This window comes from Chrysemys picta, chromosome 2 (genome assembly GCF_011386835.1).
Source record: "Chrysemys picta bellii isolate R12L10 chromosome 2, ASM1138683v2, whole genome shotgun sequence".
Lineage (NCBI taxonomy): Eukaryota > Metazoa > Chordata > Testudines > Emydidae > Chrysemys > Chrysemys picta.
In genome coordinates, this window is record NC_088792.1 from 204414869 (window position 1) to 204429722 (window position 14854).

A 14854-nucleotide genomic window follows, 5' to 3' on the forward strand; every position below is an offset into this window, starting at 1 on the left:
ACTGGAGGAGCAGTGAGCGGTGCGGAGCTTTGCGGGGCCGGTTGGAGCGGCCCAAGGAACTGGAAGAGCAGTGAGCAGTGCGGAGCCTTGCGGGGCCAGTTGGAGCGGCCCAAGGAACGGCGAGCGGAGCTGTTTGCGGGGACGGATGGAGCGGCTCACAGGTCAGTGAGCGGAGCGGCACAGCTTGTAGAGTGGAGCAGTTCGTGGGACGGCAGGAAGTGGACTGGCTCATGGTGAAGGCTGTGGCGGAACCCCACGGAGAGACGGCCGGCTGGCCTCGGATCACGTAAGGTGCCCTTTAACACCCTGCGTGCCCCCCTTTTACTCTGGGGCTGCACTGACCGGGGACAGAGACTTCGGGGGTTGTTGGACTTTTGGGACTTTGGGTGGTTGCTGGACCCAAGAGACTTTGGGGGTGTTGGACTTTGGGGAGTCTGGGTGATTTTGGGGTTGCTGGATTCAAGGGAAAGGGAAAGGACACAGCCCAATTTGCTGGGGTGGGTTTTTTGCTCATGGTTTGTGTTATGAATCCTGTTTGTGGTGTTTTTCCAATTTAATGCTGATGTCGTTTACCTCATGTTATTAAACATTTTCCGCTACACTCAAACTCCGTGCTTGCGAGAGGGGAAGTATTGCCTCTTCGAGGCACCCAGGGGGTGGTATGTAATTGTCCCAGGTCACTGGGTGGGGGCTCGAGCCCGTTTTGCATTGAGTTATTGAAACGGAACCCCTAGATACAGAACCCGGCCCTTGTTGCTGCCAACTTAGATGGGCAGAAGGGTTACATAATGATGACCCAGAGATCTATCCTTCGCCTGTCATCTACACCAAAATCGTGGCTTGTGTTTCTGACATATCCTCATGGATGTCCAGCTGTCAACTCAAGCTCAACATGGTCAAAAGTTGAGCTTTTGATCTTTCCGATCACTCTGGACAACACTATTATCTTCCCTGTCACTCAAGCCAGTAACTACTTCACCTTGAATGGTCCCTCAGAATACGTGCTAACTACTTATGCTAAACTATCCGTTTGATCTTGTATTTAGCTGTGGCACTCTAAGTACCTTTACCAGACCTGAGGAAGAGCTCTGTGTAGCTGGAAAGCTTGGCTCTCTCACCAACAGAAGTTGGTCCAATAAAAGATTTTACCTCACCCACCTTGTCTCCCAGAAGCTAAAAGGAAGTTAACACAGTAGCACAATTATGCTGCCAACACTTACATGCAATGATATTCCCATATCTATTCTTCATTCTGTTCTCATCTTTCTTAGCTGAGTCCCAGGGTGCAGACTGTCCTTCAAAGAAACTCTATTTAAAAAAAAGATAGAAAGTGACATTAAGAAATTCAGTATGTAGCAATAGGAACCTTAAGAGTAAAGGATAAAGCAATGGAGCAGGGAAGAAATACTACAACAGCCAAAATTACAGTTGTTAAAACGACATTTAACTAATTTGCTTATCTGATAATGATACCAGGCTCTTCTTTGAACAGCACTTTTTTTCAGCCCATTCTTTTACATGGAGAGTTTGACACAAGAATAAAGTGTGTATCAGCAAGAATGATTTTTGTGCGAGGAGAGTTAGCTAACCTTGCAAAAGTTCCGTGTTTGTAATGCTAAGCATAATTGACTAATTAATGTGCATTGTCCAAATTCTGCTCTTAGTTACACCAGAGTAAAACTGGAATAAACCCAGTGATATTACTGATAGCAGAATTTGACCCTGTGTTAATAATATATTACCAACAGTTTCACATTTACCTGGTGATAGGTGGCTATTCAGTCTCTTAACACAACTGGCATTTTTCTTAATTTGCATTCAATTGGCCTTTTATTAAAAACATTATTTACAACACCTCCAAGATTATTAGATTGTCAGAAAAGAAAAATGATGTAATTTTATGAAAAATACAATCTTATTATTTGTATTAGTTTTATTAAATACAGTATAGAGGCTGGCTGAATATTAGATAAAAGTAAAGATGCTAACAATATCTCTTTATATTAATAAAATATACCACTTGGCATAAGAAAAACAATCCTCTCTTACCCACTTTTCATGTGCAGTTCGGATTCTAAAATAATGACTTTCACACAGTGTCTTTGTGTGCACTGTGTCCATAAAAGTCAGGGCCGTCCTTAGGCATATGCGGCTGCATAGGGCACCCAAAAATTTGGGGCACCCCTGGGTCTTAGTGTCCATCCTCCCGCCTCTTCCTATCTCTGTTCTGACCCTTCCTGAAGGCTCCCACCACAGCTGACTGCTGCAGCCTCCTGAGTCTGGGATCTAGTACTTAAAAGTGAAAAAGCCTCCAGCCTGCCAGACCTATTAGCACAACACTGAAACTGTTAACGAGCCATTCAAGTGGTAATGAAGCCATTTAACAGGCATTTGCCAACCCTCAGGTATACATGGTCAGTTTCTGAATTTACTGCCCCTGCCTACACTGGCAAGTTTCTGTGCAGTCAAGCAGCTTTCTGCGCTGTAACTCCTGAGGTGTACACACTGCCAAGCCACTTAGTGCACAGAAACTGCGCAGCTGCAGTGCTGTAAAAATACCACCCCGATGAGAGGTGTAGAGCTTTCTGCACCGTGGATACAGCACCGCAGTGCCAGTGTAGAGACCCTGGTCGATTACAGCGCTGTGATTGGCCTCCGGGAGGTGTCCCACAATGACTGTTCTTGCCTCTCTGGCCATTGGTTTGAATTCTACTGCCCTGCCCTCAGGTGACCAACTGTGAGCCCCACCCCATAAATTCCTTGGGAATTTTGAAAGTCCCTTTCCTGTTTGCTCGGTGATGTGTGCAGTGGTCTAAGCGCATCTTTCTAGGTGGCCATGCCTGCTCCACGCACCAGGCGACCCCCTGCTTGGAGCAATACCAAGCTGCTGGACCTCACCAGCATTTGGGGAGAGGAGGCTGTCCAGTCCCTGCTGCGCTCCAGCTGTAGGAATTATGATACCTAGGGACAGATATCACGATGCATGACAGAAAGAGGCCATGACCGGGACATATTGCAGTGTAGGGTAAAAGTGAAGGAGCTGCGGAACGCCTACCACAAGGCGCGGGAGGCAAACCTCCGCTCCGGTGCTGTGCCCACGAGCTGCTGGTTCTACAAAGAGCTGGACATGATACTCAGTGGCGACCCCACCTCCACTGAGAAGGCCACTGTGATACTTTGATGGCTCGCGTGCCGGTCGAGAGCAGACCGAGCCAGAAGGAGGAAATCTTGGACGAGGATGTAGAGGGGGAGGGGGACCCAGAGGCAGAGGATGACTTGGAGGTCAGAGATGCATGTAGCCAGGAGCTCTTTTCTACCCGGAGGCGACTAGCCAGTTACAGTTGTTGGATCTTGGCAAAGTGCAAACAGGAGAGGAGGCCCCTGGTAAGTGGATTTGATTTTGGGAATCACTGAAGCAAGTTGTTGCGTGCAGGAGGGTTGCAGAAAGCAGGCTTGTGTCTGCATGATGCATGTACCACCACGTGCCTAGTCTGAGCGGCAGAATAAGCTGTTGATTGACTTCCTCACTTCACAGGAATCTGCCTCAGAGATCTCCAGGAAACTCTCATGGAGATAGTAGGCAATCTGCTGCCACAGGTTCTTTGGCAGAGCTGCTTTGTTTCTTGCCCCATTAATGGTAACTTTCCCGCACCACCATGCTGTCACAGGGCGGGAGGGGGAGGGACCATTGCTGCACATAGACAAGCCGCATTAGGGACAGGGCGGAAGCCGCAGTCTTGGAGACGACCCTCCATTGATTCCCTGCTCACCCTCAGCAACGAGATATCTTCCATAATGATCACAGCCTGTGGAAAATGTGGGGACAGGAATGATTATCAGGCCCCCCCTACAGTGCTGGCTCTCCCCAAGAGCCATGTGCCCAGTGTACAGTAGGATCCGGGAACAGTGATTTACCCTGCCCCTGCGGCTACTCATCATTTTGGGGGTCTTGTGGCTCATGTGTGCTTGCCTGGGGTCAACCAATTAGTGACAGGTATATGAATACTGGCTGAGTTTTAAATCACTGAATCAGTGTTGTGTGTGTTGCAAACAATACTTCTTCTGTAAAATGTTGTGTTTTGGCTTCACAGAGATGACACTTTGTTACTGCCGGCTAAATGGCTGTGCAGAATTAGAAAGCGGCCACGAAGAACTAAGAAAGATTTTCTAAGTGATGTTATGATACACTTCACGGCTGAAAAACGAGTAGCAGGACAGCGAGAAGAGGGACCAAAAGAAGAATGCGGCGCGCCAGAATGAAGCTATGGAGCAGCTCTTAAACGTTATGGAGCACCAACTGGACACACTCCAGGCAATTCCAACACTGCAAACCGAGCAGCTCTGTGACCGCCCTCCTTTGCAGCTGCTGTCGCAAAACACTTTCCCATGAACCCCCCAGACACCACCAACACACTCTTATCAACCTCCTGGCTCTAGTCTGTACCCATGGCATTCAACTCCTCCCCCGTCACAGTCCAACACTGCGGACTCCCACTACCCACTCAACTCAACACCCATCCCTCTGCAGTTTGGCCCTGCTGAAGTACAGTACCCATTGCACTGTACTCCAAAGGAGAAGTTTGGATATGATCCCTGGACATACACAAATCTTTAACCGTCCCGGCACCCCACCTCCTCCTGGGACCTTCCCTTCCCCCATTCCCCTCAGTGCTGATGTGGTTTTTTTTTTTTACTCTGTCTTCCGGTTGTTGTTTTTAATAAAAGAATTGTGTTGGTATGAAAGCAAACAGAGCCCTACAAAGCAGCAGACAATTATCTTAAACCTTCATATTGCATCGTCTGCACCAATCACAATCACCTCCTAGCATTACAAGCACTGCAATCCCAAGCATAGCAACGAATATTAGTGGCTTTCAGCTTCAAATTGCTGCCTCAAGGCATCCCTGATCCTTATGGCCCCGTGCTGTGCCCCTCTAATAGCCCTGGTCTCTGGCTGTTCAAATTCAGCCTCCAGGCACTGAGCCTCAGCGGTTCAGCCCTGAGTGAAGCTTTCACCCTTCCCTTCACAAATGTTATGGAGTATACAGCACATGGCTATAAGCATAGGAATACTGTCATCAGCCAGGTCCAGCTTCCCACAGAGGCAGCGCCAGCGGGCCTTTAAATGACCAAAAGCACACTCAATAGTCATTCTGCACTTGCTCAGCCTGTTGTTGAACTGCTCCTTGCTGCTGTCAAGTTGCCCCGTGTATGGCTTCATAAGCCACGACATTAAGGGGTGGGTTAAGCTCTGTGGGATAGCTGTCCAGAGTGCACCACTCTGAATACCACTGCAAGTGTGAACATGTTATTGCGCAGGCAGCTGACAGTGTGAACACACAACAGTGGTTTCCCTTCAGGGCTTTCCGAGCAGCGCTGTAACTGCCAGTGCTGTAACTCTGCCAGACTGGACATATCCAAAAACAGTTGTGCATTACTGTAATATTTACTCAGAACATGTTAGTCTACAGGACCTTAGTTTAAAATTTGCTCTAAAAGTATTTCATTAGTGTGTTGCTGAAGATTATAAAATTACATCTCTAAAAAATCCTTGCATAGATTTTTAGATGCACAATCTGAGTATTCATCTTTAGCCTTAAATGGGCTGCTGTTGGGCATAGAGACACCAGTTTAATAATACTGCATAGGGCCCCATAAATCCTAAGGACGGCCCTGATAAAAGTAATGTAATGTAACACAAATGGATTATATCATCGTATATTGAAATATTTGCTTTGAGTTTAAGGTTTTTAGTGGCCACGTTAATAGGATTAATGTGGAATCCTATTGTCAGAATGGATGGTGACAACCCATGTTTTAATCTTGTTATCGGAATGTTCACTAAATCCAGATTGAGTACAGCACCAGGGCATGTATTTAAGTGCTTCACTGACCTCGGGTGTAGTAAAGTTCCCATGTCAGACAGGGGGAAACAAGTGAAATTTCTATCCTGCCAAGACACAGCGAGTTATTAGTCACTTAAACAGCTAGAAAGTGCATATAAAATGGACTACCATTTGTCTCCTTTTCCTTCATACTTCAAATATGTAATCCATGAAATCCTTCATGAATTACACTAGTAAAAGGAGGAAGAGTCCAAAGAAGCTCTTAATTTCTTGCTGGAGTCAATGGGAGACAAGAACTTTCAGCTCCCAAATGAGCACTTTGAATAAATAACCTAGAGAGCTATTAAGTTATATGATAGATACACAATAGGCCAAATTCATGCCTCATGTAAACAAGCACAATTCCAGTGGCTTTAGTGGAGTTCTATCCTCTTGCACAAGGGCTGAATTTAGACAGTTGCCGAGGAAATACAAAGGGCTGTCTCCTTAGCCCTGTGACACCAACAAACAGAGGTTTTTTTGCATCACACTGAGAAATCCTGATTCCCACCATGAGCTTTCGTTGTCTATTCCCATTGTGGGTAATACATGTTTATGTTAAATATCTACATTTTTCAATTTGCTTTAGATTGTTTTGATTAATTTTTTTTAAAAAAGATCTACAAATAAACCAAAATGTTTTGTTTGGGGTTTTGTTTTTCTCTTCCATAAATGTTACTTTAAAATAAATAAATAAATAAAATAAAAATCAAGCAACTTCTAAGGAGACTGGAAGAACAATGTCCACTTATGCTGACCCTGTCCTGTTAAGTTTTCTCTTGGGAGTTGCTCTAGTCCTATGGTGATGACTGGAGAGGTGAGATAAATGGAAGAAAGAGGTAACTATTGCACTGCTTGACCAGAAAAAATAAACAGTTATTGCAAAAGACAGCTGTTGTACAATTTCTTAGATTCCCAATATGTTACTATATATAAGCAGAGGGCTTGTCTACAAGGGGGGAAAATGTGCTGTATGAGGATTGTGATTTCTAATGCGCACTAACATGTTGTGCATTAATTAGTCCACGTTGATCCTGCTGGTGCGCTTTAACATAGTGTGTTTGAAACAGTACATTAAAATGCACTATGCAACTGTTAGTGCGCACCAGCAGGGATTATACAGACCAATTAATGTATAACCTACAAAGCTTTATCCTACCCTGTAGACAAACCCAGACACAAAGCAATAATCCATACTGGATTAGAAGAGATCATATTTGTCCCATAGGTAAACGAAAGAGCAAATCACTCACAAGTGTTCTATCCAGATCTTTAATTACTTGTGAGAAATACAAGTTTCATTCCAGTGTCTTTTTTTTTTCTAGTGTCTTTTAAGCACGTTGCCCTCCTGGGGTAGAGTTGTACAGAAGTTCACTGAACTGCACAGGGTATCATGGCAGCTGTCCATATTAAGTCATCAGTATTAATAATTTTCTTTAATTAAATTTTTCTTTAATTTTCTTAATTTTTCCTTAGCCAGAAAAATGCCCCAAGCCATCCTTCAGTTCACCAATGATTGCAAAGAGCCTAGGCCTGGATGCTGGGGTAGGGGCCAAATGAGCTGGAAATATGCCAGGAGGAAGGGGGGACTCGAGCGGGCCTCGGGTGGGGACACCCCACCACTGCTGCCACCTCCCCAGCCAGGATCTCTCACAGGTAGCCATGATGCTGCACAGAGCAGTGACCCTGAGTGGTCTGCGTTAGAAGTGGCTGGTCCCACTCCTTCAACTCCCCGCCTGGCCCAGCTGCCAGGGCCAGGTGCTGAGGGTGCCAGGGGGCAGGCGCAGCAGAAGAAGGATAAAACCTCTCTTTGCCCCGCCCCCTCTGCGCCGCCCAACAGGCTAAGCAGAAATCTGTGGGGGCACTTGACCCAGAATGCCCCCCTTACGCATTTCCTATGCAAAAAACTACCTTTTCTTAGAGTGAAAATTTCAGTATGAAAATGTCAAATTTGTAACTTTTCACTCACAAGAAAAACCATGATTAAAAAAAAAAAAAATTGAAAATGTAACAGCTATATGGTGGTATGTAACATGGATACGGAGTGATCAATAAAGCAGCAACCATCTAGGATGGCTCTGCTTGCTTTAAATCAATGCTGCAATAGTCAACATTAAAAATTAAACATTTGAGAGTTAATGCACTGTGCTGCTCACACTCGGAAACAATTGCAATATCTCAGACAAGACTGAGATAACTTGTAAATTTTGACTTTTATTGATGACTTTTTAACTATGTCATTAGAACGTCCTAGGGTAGAAATGTTGGAACCTCTCTAAAAATATGGTTGGAGGGGGTGGGGGTTGGAAGATAGAGATGTGGGTGCGTGGTCTTATGGGCAGATTGAGGGTCTAGAGATCTGGGTACTATTCACAGCTCAGTCATTGACTTTGTCACCTTGGGCAGCTCGCTTGCTCTCTATCTCAGTTTTTCTATCTGTAAAATAAGGGTAGTAAAATGAATCTACCGTGTAAGTGCTTTGAGATCTTCCAATGAAGAATGTTACATGACTATTATTATTACTACTATTACTACAAAGCCAAAAGACTTTAAAAAAAATAGCTAGGGTTACTAGGTGACAACAATGTAAGTACCTACCACATCATTTACAAAATGAAAGTACTGAAAAGCAAGGAAATGAAAAGTTAAGGCCATCATAAATCTTATGCTACCTGAATAATAAACACATTATTCACAACAAGTACAAAGACATGCATTTTTCATTACAGCACAACTTTAACTCCGATCCACCGATTTGCTTTTAAATGTAAGATTTTTTGTATCTGATTTTTTAAAAGTGATATTGTTAAGTGGAAAATATCAGTACATTTTTTTTTATCAACTGACAGAACAAATTTTTGGTTAAGTACTTCACACAGCTGTTTCTTGATAAGGTTTGTATGTAGTTTAATAAAAAACTACACAATGTTATTATATATGATACAATCATGTATATATATGGACTTGCATTGATGCTGATCATTATGCCACTCACAATGTATACTATGAAAACCGGGTGCGGTTCCCGGAATTGTGAGTTACTGTGCTACCTCTCAGACTCAGCAGTTGAGAGTTTTGCTGCTGCTAAAGTATGTATCAACTCCCTGACACACCAGCTTGTCTGCCCAGCCAGCAAACTCTTCAGACTCTGCCATTCTAAAAAAAGAAGAACAGGAGTACTTGTGGCACCTTAGAGACTAACAAATTTATTAGAGCATAAGCTTTCGTGGACTACAGCCCACTTCTTCGGATGCATATAGAATGGAACATATATTGAGGAGATATATATACACACATACAGAGAGCATGAACAGGTGGGAGTTGTCTTACCAACTCTGAGAGGCCAATTAATTAAGAGAAAAAAAAAAAACTTTTGAAGTGATAATCAAGCTAGCCCAGTACAGACAGTTAAGAAGTGTGAGAATACTTACAAGGGGAGATAGATTCAATGTTTGTAATGGCTCAGCCATTCCCAGTCCTTATTCAAACCGGAGTTGATTGTGTCTAGTTTGCATATTAATTCTAGCTCAGCAGTCTCTCGTTGGAGTCTGTTTTTGAAGATTTTCTGTTGTAATATAGCCACCCGCAGGTCTGTCACTGAATGACCAGACAGGTTAAAGTGTTCTCCCACTGGTTTTTGAGTATTTTGATTCCTGATGTCAGATTTGTGTCCATTAATTCTTTTGCGTAGAGACTGTCCGGTTTGGCCAATGTACATGGCAGAGGGGCATTGCTGGCACATGATGGCATATATCACATTGGTAGATGTGCAGGTGAACGAGCCCCTGATGGTATGGCTGATGTGATTAGGTCCTATGATGATGTCACTTGAATAGATATGTGGACAGAGTTGGCATCAGAGTTGCGCTACATTGATGACATCTTCATCATCTGGACCCATGGAAAAGAAGCCCTTGAGGAATTTCACCATGATTTCAATAATTTCCATCCCACCATCAACCTCAGCCTAGCTCAATCCACACAAGCGGTCCATTTCCTGGACACTACTGTGTTAATAAGCGATGGTCACATAAATACCACCCTATACCGGAAACCTACTGACCGCTACACTTACCTACATGCCTCCAGCTTCCATCCAGGACACACCACACGATCCGTTGTCTACAGCCAAGCTCTAAGATATAACCGCATTTGCTCCAATCCCTCGGATAGAGACAAGCACCTACAAGATCTCTATCAAGCATTCTTAAAACTACAATACCCACCTGCTGAAGTGAAAAAACAGATTGACAGAGCCAGACGAGTACCCAGAAGTCACCTCCTACAAGACAGGCCCAACAAAGAAAATAACAGAACACCACTAGCTGTCACCTTCAGCCCCCAACTAAAACCTCTCCAGCGCATCATCAGAGATCTACAACCTATCCTGAAAGATGATCCTTTACTCTCACAGATCTTGGGAGACAGACCTGTCCTCGCTTACAGACAACCCCCCAACCTAAAGCAAATACTCACCAGCAACCACACATCACTGAACAAAACCACTAACCCAGGAACCTATCCTTGTAACAAACCCCGATGCCAACTCTGTCCACATATCTATTCAAGTGACATCATCATAGGACCTAATCACATCAGCCATACCATCAGGGGCTCGTTCACCTGCACATCTACCAATGTGATATATGCCATCATGTGCCAGCAATGCCCCTCTGCCATGTACATTGGCCAAACCGGACAGTCTCTACGCAAAAGAATTAATGGACACAAATCTGACATCAGGAATCAAAATACTCAAAAACCAGTGGGAGAACACTTTAACCTGTCTGGTCATTCAGTGACAGACCTGCGGGTGGCTATATTACAACAGAAAAACTTCAAAAACAGACTCCAACGAGAGACTGCTGAGCTAGAATTGATATGCAAACTAGACACAATCAACTCCGGTTTGAATAAGGACTGGGAATGGCTGAGCCATTACAAACATTGAATCTATCTCCCCTTGTAAGTATTCTCACACTTCTTAACTGTCTGTACTGGGCTAGCTTGATTATCACTTCAAAAGTTTTTTTTTTTCTCTTAATTAATTGGCCTCTCAGAGTTGGTAAGACAACTCCCACCTGTTTATGCTCTCTGTATGTGTGTATATATATCTCCTCAATATATGTTCCATTCTATATGCATCCGAAGAAGTGGGCTGTAGTCCACGAAAGCTTATGCTCTAATAAATTTGTTAGTCTCTAAGGTGCCACAAGTACTCCTGTTCTTCTTTTTGCGGATACAGACTAACACGGCTGCTACTCTGAAACCTGCCATTCTAAACTTTGCCTAGCATAGTGGGTTTTCAACCTGTGTTCTGTGGAGGTCTGCAGACTATGTCTAAGATTTCCAAAGGGGTCTGCACCTCAATTAGAAATTTTTAAGGGTCCACAAATTTAATAAGATTGAATACCACTGGCCTAGCGGATAACTATCAGAGAAACCCAACTGCTGAGTTCCTAAGAGATATATCTTGCAGTCTTCTGCCCTCTCAATGAACACTCAGAGGCTATTAAGTTTGCTGCTTCCTGAAAGTGATAGTATGCAGCAGTTTATTATCCTAACTGGACAGCTGTTGAGCTTATATTTTGAGATCACAGATGACAGAACTGCATTTATTTTGAGTCAGAGTTAAGGTTATGATCTCATGGTAGAATATTCTTTATACAAAGAATGTTTCTTGGCCCAGATCCTGCAAAACTTATACATGTGGTTTATTTTAAGCAGGTGTATGAGTGTTTGCAGGATCAGGGTATTTATGTAATTATGTGGCAAACATAGATTTCATGATGTTCTTGGCCTTTCATTTCTTTGTTTTTCAGAGGTTTGCAAATGGTGCGATAGATAAGTATGCTTGTCACCTGAAAACCTCAACTAGATTTTGAAAGAAAATGTTTGGAATTTCCCAGGTTGGTTTGTTGGTTTTATTAAAACCAACATGCATACTTCTTAAGTAGCTTTGACGAACGAGTTTATTGAAACAGACGGTCTACAAGCTGTACATCACCCCAAATGTTTGTGAGGAATGTCACACACACTCAATGTTGGCAGCCCCACTGTGCACAAGCAATACTTCATTCCACTATCACTGCTTTGGTCTTTGAAAGAGAATTTGATAGTGATAGGGCCAGAGGAGAATATATTTACTGTCAGCCTTTTCTTCTCATTCAGCTCCAATAACTGAGAATCCATGTCTAGTTTTCAAGCACTGAGAATCTTTTAAACATTTTACTATGACTGTCCTTAAACTTTCTGTTGCACAAGCCAATGTAAAAATCTCTGTAATCAATGTAATCGACCTATCATCATTTATAAAGCACTTATCACCATGTTATTGTAACTGAAGTGTGTACATGGATTAAAAAACAATAATGTCTGACTGAGGATAGCAAATGAAATATACTGAAACCTTTTCCAAATCATCCTCAGCATCTTTGACATTTTCTGGGAAAATTCTTCTACCTGCTGAGACTTTCTAATACAATTTTGAAAATGTTAGTATTTTATTTTTGGAGTATGAGGGGAGCAGAAAATCTGTCTTAAAACAGACCTCCAGTTATAACCTTAATTACAGAGAGAGACACTGCTTGGTTGTTCCTATGTGGCCTGATTCAAAAGAAATGGTGTGCACTGCACACATTTTAGACGTAGACTCACCTGAGCTACGAAAAAAACTTGTCGAGGCCAGACATATTTCAATTAGTCTACAAACACTTTAATGAGGAAGACAGCAAAAATCTCAACTCTTTTTAAAAAGAGAAAGTTACTCACCTTGTGCAGTAACGGAAGTATTTCGAGATGTCTCTCTCTGTGGGTGCTCCGCTTTAGGTGTCGCATCGACACCTAATCGGAGCACCCACAGGGACACCACTTGAAGAAGAATGAGGCTATGGCTACACTGGCGCTCTACACCGCTTTAACTTTCTCGCTCAGCCGCACTCCCAGCACTGTAAGCTAATCCCCTCGTGGAGGTGGAGTACCTGCAGCGCTGGGAGAGCACTCTCCCAGCGCTGATGCGCGACCACACTCGCACTTCAAAGTGCTGCTGCGGCAGCGCTTTGAAGTTTCGAGTGTAGCCATGGCCTGAGAGCTGAACTACATTCGCTCCTTTGACTTACTGCAGATTAACTATCAACTCAGTCACTTTTTTTTTGTTTAAACACACAATAAGAACAAAATATGGTACTTCCCATAAGTTTACATCAAGGTGGTCTTTCTTCAAGGGGAAAATGCCTTCAATTCATCTTTTTATTTTTATATTTTTAAAGCCATAAATTTTGGAGCTCCCTGGACTGCTAATCAGCCTGCTTAAGGCATCCCTGCAAAATGGAGTCAAGAGATTCTGAACATGCTCAGCGGTTTCATCATCAGTGCCCAATGGAGGTGAGTGCGAGTCTCAAATAGGTGGCCATGTTGGGTCTGTCTACACCCATGCTTGACTTCTGTAATTCTCACATTACTGCACAAAACAAGTTTTTCTGAGTGATTATATGCTTTCACTTAATGACAGTAGGGGCAAGTCTCATGATATAGTCCCTGTGATGCTGTATAAAAATAACTAGTTACACTAAGACAGTCACCATGAGCACAAAGTTGCAATCAGTCTTATAGAGAGTATGTTACATAAGGTATCAATAGAAAAGTTATAAATCGCTAAGTATGACCATCTTGTTTATATGCAGGTATCATCTTTGTATCTGAAGTTATGAATATTTGCTATGTATTTGTATTTCATATATGTGTTTTGTTCTTGGGTGACACCCACAAGATAGATTTATATCAGGGCTAGACAGCTATGTGTTGATGGCCCATTAAGGACACTCAGCTCTCACAATGGGCCATTGAAGAAACTCATCTTTCCCAGTGGTTTTTCCTGTGGATGCCTCAGACAGCCAGGAGCCAGTGGCCACCCCCTGTGATTCAGCAAAACATGTAGAGGCATGTGATATGCTCATGTGACCCTGGACTCCATGTTGGGCCAGTAACTTTCCATACACACGGGCTGTGGGCTTTGTTTGTGACAGTAAATTTCCATGCACATGGGAGAGGATATAAAAGACACCCGAGACATCTCCATTTTGCCTCTTCCCTGTTCCAATTCTCTGGACTATGGATTTACAACTAAAAGGAGTATCTTAAACTATGGACTAAGCACCATCCAATCTTTTGGAAGTTACTAGAGAGACTGTTGCAAGCCAGCAGTCTATTTCATCACTGCTACAAACCTGATATAAGGACCTGGCAATCATTTGTCTGTATATAACATATTAGCCATTTATAACTCTCTTCTTTTCTTTTGTTAATAAATCTTTAGTTTGTTTACTAAGGATTGGCTGACAGCTGCTATTTGGGTAAGATCTGAGATACATATTGACCTGGAGGTAAGTGTCTGATCCTTTTGATTAGCAGAACTTCACATATGGTGAACTGGGTTCTCAGTAACCTTTCACATATTAGACCTGTTTGTCTGGATGGGTGCCAAGAGTTGGAAAGGCTAAGGGCGACTGTGTTTGGCTTCTGGTTAACCAGTGTGGTACTGCAGAAGCTCTTCTGTTACTGGCTTGCAGAATCTAATTATAGACGAAACCACCAGTTTTGGGGGATCGTCTGCCCTGATTCTTGCAGTCTGCCCTGCGTGTGGCATTCTCAGTGTGTTCCATCCCAGGCAGCCAATCATAATCCTATAGAAAAGAATAGAGAATGATACACTTTCTACATAATTTTTAAACTAACTTATGTATGCATCTAGTTTCTTATGCTGGTGCTATTGCTTTAGTATCTGACACTTCTTACAGGATTCAAGAGCAGCAATATAATTTTCATTAAATTTTATTGTTTGGTTTAAAACTTCTGTAGATAAGGAAAGCATTCTCTATTCAATTCTGTAGATTTTTGGAGTAATTTCCATAAAATCCTATTTAAGGTTTATAGGACCCTATTAGCTTCATACCGTTTTAAATTCTTTAGGA

General features: G+C 43.0%; 1 protein-coding gene across 14 annotated transcripts in view; it reads right to left on the reverse strand.

Moving 5' to 3' along the window:
- The window catches only part of PTPRM (protein tyrosine phosphatase receptor type M), a 712166-nt gene that overhangs the window by 85325 nt on the left and 611987 nt on the right, over window positions 1–14854 (reverse strand). For all 14 annotated transcript variants that reach the window (XM_042843358.2, XM_042843348.2, XM_065585258.1 and 11 more), the window contains one exon: window positions 1221–1308. In XM_042843358.2, the coding sequence (XP_042699292.2) occupies window positions 1221–1308 (88 nt within the window). The remainder of the gene's footprint in view (window positions 1–1220; window positions 1309–14854) is intronic.